Genomic DNA, 7,856 nt, shown 5'->3' with positions numbered 1-7,856 from the left:
GTGTAAGTGAAGATCTGAGTAACAAGTGCAAGAAATGTGTCTGGTGGTGAACTGCGAGAGGCAGGAGGAGGCCAGAGGCTTCGCCCGGTGCCCGTGCTAGGAGGGAGGAGCAGCTGCGAGCCCGGTTCTGTGCTGGGTCAGAACAGCTGCGAGAGTAGTTGTTAGGACTGGCAAAGGGTGAGAAAGGGAGGCCGGGGGGAGAGTCTCCTCTTGGCTGCGCGAGCGCGTTACCGACAGGTACGGAAATTGAGGGGAAGCAGGTCTAGGAAAACGGTGAATTCTGATCTGGGATGCTTTTAAGTTCCAAGTGAGTCTTCACAGCAAAGTCCAGAGGTAGTGGAAGACTTGCCGGGAAGTACATATGCAGTGCCGCCGGCAGTGTAGCCGTTTCGTTGTCTTTGGGTTTGCTTCGTTCTTTCTTCTGTTTATTTTTCCCAGGCTCCAACAGGGCAGGTCTAAGCAGAGTGTAGCAGGATTTACTGAGCAAATGTTCTTTGAAGATTTATAAATTCTCCACGAGAATTTACACATAGATTTGATACACGTAAGAGTATATTATCTGCAGAGATAATTCTGATTCTGCTTTTAATGTCTTTGTCTTGTCCAGCTGTTCTGGCTAGAACTCCCAGTGTTATGTTGGACAGAGCGGCCAGGCCTCTTCGTCTTGTTTCTGCTCTTAGGGCAGCTGGGTGTGGTGGTGCACACATGCAACCCCAGCACACTGGGAGGCAGAGCTGGGATGACCACAAGTTCGAGCCCAGCCTGTGATCCCTTAAGTTAAGGGATCAGAGTTCAGACCACAGCATGCTTTTTTGAAGTGTCTTATTTAGAAGAGTTGGGGTTAATTCTTCTTTAAAATATCTTGTAGAATTCCCCAGTGAAGCCATTGAGTCTGATCTTTTCTTTGTTGGGAGGTTGTTTGGTTGTTGTTGTTTTCTTTTACAAGGTCTCGCTCTGTGGTCCAGGCTGGTTTTGAACTCTCCATCCTCCTGCCTCAGCCTCCCAGATGCTGCACTTGGCCCGGGAAGTCTTTGGTTACTGATCCAATCTTTTCATTGTAGTTTCAGTTTCTTGAGCCAGTTTTGGTAGGTTGTGTGTCTGGGAATTTGTCCATGTCATTTATTGGTGTGCAGTTGCTCATGGTATAACCTTTTTTATTTCTTTAAAATTGATACTAATGTCCCCACTTTCATATCTGCTTTATTTTTTTGTCTTTTGAGAAAGGGTCTGGCTATGTAGTTCAGCCTGTACTTGAACTCACTGTGTAGCACAGGCTGGCCTCAAACTTGCAAGGATTTTCTTGCCTCAGCCTCCCAGGTGGTGGGATTACAGGTGTGCGCCCCCACAGCCAGCTCATATTGGATTTTTTTTGGTACCAGGAATCGAACTCAGGACTTCACGCTTGCCAGGCAGGCACCAGTTTACTTTTTGAGACAGTCTGTCATAAGGGAAACTGGGCTTCCAGCTCGTGACCAGCCGCTTTTCACCCTCAGGGAAGGGGGACTCCTTTGAAGGATCCAGTGACAGCTTCTTGCTAAGGTGTCGTCCTGTGTGGTTCCAGGGCTAATGCAGACGCCTCTCTGCCGCTGCAGGTTTTCAGGAACCCCCATGAAGTGGTGACCGTGCTGCTGATTCAGACCCTGGGGGCTCTGGTGCCCTCCCTGCCCATGTGCCTCAGCGCCAGCGTGGAGCGGGCAGGGCCGGAGCTGGAGCTCACCAAGCTGCTGGAGTTCTACGACACCACTGCCCACTTCGCCCGGGGGCTAGAGATGGCCCTGCATCCCCACCTCCGTAAGCATTCCTTCCGCCTTCCCTGGCCGCCTTTACTGGTGCTTTTTGAAGTGTGTGGGGCCTGGTTTGTTTGCCTTTTCCAGTGACTGCAGAAACAGAAGGGACCCGTCCTTCCCACACGTGCGCAAGCCTCGTGCATGGAAGCGTTGCCGCGGCGGCAGCGCTGCTTTACTGTGTTTGTGCCGTCCCGGCGCGGCCCGGCCTTTCCGTGCTCTGGCGGAGGTGGAGACCTTTGTGCCGCAGCAGAATGTGAAAGGCTTCCCTGGGCAGGCGGTTGGCAGTGCGTCTCACTGGGAGAATGTGTGTCCTCCTTCTTTCAAGTCATAAACCTCAGATGATTCAATCTGAAAAGTAAATTCAAAAGAACACGTCCGCTGGGGAGGTTTGTGAAGGGGCAACGGCAAGCTTTTCGGGGGAGGACGGCTGTGTTTGGACTGAAGGCGGCTGCAGGGCAGGCGGGCTTCCCCGTGACCAGCTGGGACGAAAGCACTCCTGATTCCCACTTGGGCAAACAGTTCTTGTTGTGTTTCCTTGCTGTCTTCCACGTACGTGAAAAGCATCATAAATTTTTAAGTGACACAGAGCTCGTGACACATGCTGCCGTCAAATCAGGAAACTGCTTGGGAAAGCCCTGTCCTGCCAGGTGGCTGCTGTGTGTTACCAACTGGGTTTATTTAATAGTTATTCTCGCTAATTACATTTGCAGGTAATTGCCTGTACATTCCAGGGAGTGTGTTTATTGATGATTCATAGATGTCTTTGGCACAGTCTTGGGTCAGGCCTCAGGTGTGGGGCAGGCACGGGGGATGTGAGTGGCTTCCAGAGGAGCGCAGTGGCCCGGCCAGCTGACTAGAGACTGCAGGCCTCGTCCTGCTGGAGCAGGGTGGTGGGCGCATGGGGAGCCAGTGCGCTCCTCTCTTTGGAGACAGGCTTTTGTGATGACCCGAGAGCCAGTAGAGATGCGTTTTATAGTCAGCCATGGGAGTTTGAATTTTTGACAGTTCCTTTTGAGGTTTTTCAAAAGAACTTTTGTTAGTTGGGCATGGTGGCATACGCTTGTCATCTCTGCACTCGGGAGGCTGAGGCAGGAAGATTGCTGCGAGTTCGAGGCCAGCCTGGGCTACACATTGAGTTCAAGGATATCCTGAACTACATAGTGAGGCCCTGTCTTGAAAAAACAAAGAAACAAAAAGCAAAAGAAAGAGTTTTTCTTTTTTTAACTGAAAAATACTTTAGAAACGTAGGTGAAAATAAAAATAGAATAGGTGTGATCCCTAACTTCATCCCTCAGGGCCACCAGCAACATTCTGCTTCGTTTCTTCCCAGGAACTCAAGTGTAAATGTACATCGTTCACAAATGTTAACAAAAACATTGCACATACAGTATTTAAATACTATGTGAGTATTATAGTATATACTATATACTATATAGTATATACTATGTGAGTATTATAGTATATACTATGTGAGTATTATAGTATATACTATAATACATTTTGTATTAGATATTCCTGCACTATGTGTGTCTGTTGTAATGCAACACACAATGTAATATACAAATATTGTTGAATATTAGTGTACAATTTTGTAATCTCTTTGTTGCCCAAAATAACATGTCTTTTCTTATGTCATTAAATGTTATCCTATGGCATAATTTTTAACAACTGTTTCATATAGTATGACATAATTTTTAACCACTATTATTAGACTATTGTGAACTATTTTACTTGTTAATTTTTTAAAACAGCTGTGATTATTTCTTAGGATAAGTTTAGGACTGTAGTAGCTAAGAAATGAACATTTTAAAGATGTTTGTTATATTTACTCTTTCTGCCCGCAACCCCAGTTTGTTTTGAGACAGGGTCTTGCTACATGTCCAGGCTGCCTTGAACTCACTGTGTAGTCCAGGGTGGCCTTCAGTTTGCGGTGGTGATCCTCCTGAGTCAGCCTGCTGAGTACTGGGGTTGCAGGCGGGTATCGCCGTGGCCAGCCGTGCTGATTTTAGTGTCTGTTGTTTGTGAGTGAGGGTGTGAATCCCCATGTCCTCACCAGTACTAGACTATTCATTCTTCTTTACTGTCAGGTTCCTAGATAATTAATGACATATCATTTTAGTTTTTTACTTTGGTTTTCTATCAGTTTTGGAAGCTGTATTATAAAAAGGATATATATAGGCTGGGGATGGTGGTGCATGCCGGTAATCCCAGCCCTCGTATGTGAGTTTGAGGCCAGCCTGGCCTACGTGAGTTCTAGGCCAGCCTGAACTGCATGGTGAAACCGTGTCTCAAAAAGATGAAAAAAAAAAACTCCAAACTACCATTTTTCTATTATTTTAATAGTTAAAACATATACATGTTATAATATAAAATAAATAAAAATTTTATAGTAAAAAGTAAAATTTGAAAATAATTTAAATGGATTTTATAATTAACGAGCAATCTATATTTATTATAAAACTTACTGAACATGAAAGGAAGGCAAAAAATACTTTAAATTGCCGTCTAGAAACAGCATTGTGGCTTACCCGTCTGAGCAAATTTTGTATACGAGTGTGTGTGTATGTCTGTATACTTACGTGTTTGCAGTAAGGTATTTGCTTATTATCACACTCAAGAAGCTACCCTGATTCCATGCTGTCATATACTGTGCATCTCTATTCAGACGTTCCAGTTCCACAGACGTCTTCCTTGTTCTTTCCTCTGGCCCTGAGGAAAGTGTGTGTGTGGAAAGTGTCTGTGAGGAAAGTTCCACAGACGTCTTTCTTTTTTTTTCCTCTGGCCCTTTGTGCTGAGCTCTGTCCCAGCCCTTTTCTAATCTGTTATTTTTAGACAGGGTCTTGCTAAGGTCACTGTGTAGCCCAGGCTGAGCTCGAACTTGTGATCCTCCTGGCTTAGTGTCCTGGAGTGCAGGGATCGCTGCTGCGCACCGCCGTGCCTGGCTGCCCACGTCCTGCTAGCTGCCTTCCCAGCTCGGCCTCCAGCGTGACTCATTCACTGCACTTGGCTGTCCTGTCTCTTTCACCCTAAAGCAGCCATCCCACCTGTGCTCTGCCTTCCATGACAGACATTTGAAGGTGGGGCAGCTGTTCTCATGGAGTGTCCCACATCCTGGAGTCGCCCGGCTCTTTCCTTACTGTTAGATTTATAGCGAGCGTCTGCGGCCGAAACGCTGCACTGACGCTGATGCACCTCCTTCTGCACCACATCAGGAGGCACAGAATACCCTGCTGTTAACAGGCGGGATTAATCGCCTGGTAAATGTGTCTGCCGGATCTCTATTAAATCGTCTGCGGGATGATACTGTGAGCGCTCAGGGAGCTACGGTTCCCCAGGAGCACATACCCAGTGGTTAGCTTTCACTGACAGTCCTTGCTTGAGTAAACTTAACAGTGCTGATTATTCTTTTTGCAGTTACTTGCTGGCACTCTTTCGTAAAGAAAAGATTTTTCTTTCTACCTCTTTAGTGTCACTATGAATTCAATTCTTTTAAAAATTATTCAGCGTGTTGTGATTCATTATTACCATTTTTTGTTTTGTTTTGTTTTTTGCTGTCCAGGGTTTTCATAATAAACTGCATTCCCAGCCTTTTTTTTTTAAGACAGGGTCTTACACAGTTGCCCAAGGCTGGGTTTAAACTTGTGATCCTCCTATTCAGCCTCCCAGAGTGTTGGGATTACAGGTGTGCATCACTTGCCTGATGGACCATTCATTTTGATGTCCAGATTATTTCAAGTTTAGGCTGTGGTTGCCTCTTCAAGCTTCCTCTTACATCTTTTTGTCTCTGTCAGTTTTTGAGTAGCTCCTTGCTTTTTGTCACATAATATCCTAAGAATACCTTGTGATTTCCTTCCCTTAGTCCTAGAATCAGCATCCCAGGAAGACTGGTTTCTTCTAGTGGGAAATGATGCTTAGAAACCAGAATCTGGGCATTAAGGGTGCTCATTATTGCTGAGGTATCAGTACTTCAAGGCTTTTTTGGTGGACATATTTTTAAAAATGGGCCAGTTTATAGTGATGCTTTGCGGTCAGATCCAATGCCGTAAGATTTTTACTTCTTTTACACTCATTTGCATCACCCATGTCCTACACTGAGAATCTTGGTTCCCACCTTGTATGTGTGCGTGCATGCATGTGTATATGTGTGTGCACACCCACACACACGCATGTGCTATTACTTTCTATGACTGCATTCTGTTTTGTTTTCTTTTTTCATCTTTTTGAGACAGGGTCTTGCTGTGCAGTTCAGGCTGGTCTTGAGCTCACTTTGTAGCCCAGGCTGGTCTTGAACTCACAATGATCCTCCTGCTTCAGCCTCCCAAGTGCTGGGATTACAGGCGTGTGCCACCATGCCTGGCTCGATGACTGCGTTCTGGATAGGTCAAAATAAATCTGTTGTATTCATTCAAGCACAGATGGACTAGTGCTGGAATTTGGGCCTTTGAGGATGCAGTGCCCTACAGAACAGGGTAGTTCCTGCTCTCACGCAGTGGCTGTTCCAGTGGGAGTTAATCAGATAACACACTAATGAACGCATCGTTGCAAAGCGAGAGAAAAGCAGTTGTTCTAAGCCTGTATAGACACCAGGTTGAGCCTGGTGGGGTCCAGGCGAGTGTCGGAGGAGGAAGAGGAGTTGGCTGGAGGACGAGGGGCAGGTCCGTCCTGCCGGAGGAGTCAGCAGGAAGCCCGCAGAGAGCAGGGCGCTGTCGGGAGCTGAGGCGGGCTGGGGGCTAGGCAGGGCATGAAGGGAAGTGAGGCTGAGAGCAGTAGTAAAACTTACTCCTGTTCATCAGAGTGCTTATCCATGCTGATGCGCATTATCTTACCTGGTCTTCGCAGCAGTCTTATGACATGGTTGCTGTTGTCGCCCTCATTTTATCTCAGAGGGAAGAGGCACAGAAAAGTGAAGTCGCTGGTACACAGTCACGTGCCTGCGGCCTGTACTCTTCTGCAGTGCCTGGGGATGGAACCCATGCACACCTAGGCAAGCACCCAGCGGCTGAGCTCCCCCGCTGCCCAGATTCCCTCTTGATTGCCACTGTCTCCTACTTCCTGAGGGGAGGCCTGCGGGGCTGTGCCGAGTCCAGGGAAGATTTTGCGAAGGCACCAGAAGTTGCCGGTGGGGCAGTCATGTGACCAGGGTTCTGTCTTCCGTGTAGAGGAGCCTGGAGAGAACCAGAAGAGTGTGAGGAAACTGGCCAGGCTGGGTGGTGCATTAACTAACAGCCAACTTGTGAGGCCCAGCTGAACGGAGTCAGGGCCCACCTGAGGGTCGTTGCCAACAGCATAAAAAGAAGAACTGGACAGGAAGAGGTGGTGGTGGTGGTTCTCCTGGAGAAGCTTGTCTCGCTGGCTTTCCTGATACGAACTCCGCTGTTTTCATCATTGGAGGAGCTTGGGACCTCACTGTTGCCGAGGATGACTGTGGTACTTTTTGGGGGAGCTCTGGTCCGTCCTTTGAGAGTTGCTTCCCGGCTCCAGTGCAGATCCCTCATCCCGCTGGCACAGACTTCCTAGATTCACCACTGACCTTTGGGCCTTTCCAGCACAGATCCCTGAAACAGGCCTGCATGAGAGATTCTCGTTGATTCTTGGCCTCCAGTTGGACTCATGGGAGGCGTTGTCATGGGCTCTAGATTTTCAGCTGGACTCATGCAGGACATTGCCTTGGGATCCAGGCCCTCAGCTGGGTTCTTTGGGTCTTTAGTGTGTGGCAGATCTCCTGTACTCTTTTAAACTGACTAAAAATTTGGGTGACTCCTATAAAATAATCCTATACATTGTGTGTCCTGTATTAAACTGTTTTTCTTGTAAACCCTGAGTACAACAGGCTGTTATATCTACCCATACCCTGTTCAAATTTCTAAAACTCTCTGGTCCTGACTGTAATTCTGTGAACACCCTTCTATGTGCACTGTATTTCTGCTGGGGTAATTGATTTGATGGGGTAACTTTTACATTGATTGCTTTGGGGTAACTCTTACGCTGATTGCTTTGGGGTAACTCTTACGCTGATTGCTTTGGGGTAACTCTTACGCTGATTGCTTTGGGGTAACTCTTATGCTGATT

At 47.1% G+C, this 7,856-nt stretch overlaps 1 protein-coding gene across 1 annotated transcript in view; it reads left to right on the top strand.

The window, feature by feature from the left end:
• The window catches only part of Cog7 (component of oligomeric golgi complex 7), a gene marked incomplete in the record, with an annotated part of 64,064 nt that overhangs the window by 23,833 nt on the left and 32,375 nt on the right, over window positions 1-7,856 (top strand). Inside the window, 1 exon segment of the mRNA XM_013504805.1 lies at window positions 1,593-1,791. Coding sequence (XP_013360259.1) covers window positions 1,593-1,791 — 199 coding nt within the window.

The sequence above is a fragment of the Chinchilla lanigera genome, unplaced genomic scaffold (assembly GCF_000276665.1).
Source record: "Chinchilla lanigera isolate Chin_1 unplaced genomic scaffold, ChiLan1.0 scaffold00092, whole genome shotgun sequence".
Lineage (NCBI taxonomy): Eukaryota > Metazoa > Chordata > Mammalia > Rodentia > Chinchillidae > Chinchilla > Chinchilla lanigera.
The sequence above is the reverse complement of the archived record's forward strand: the minus strand, read 5'-3'. Positions and strand labels throughout refer to the sequence as shown.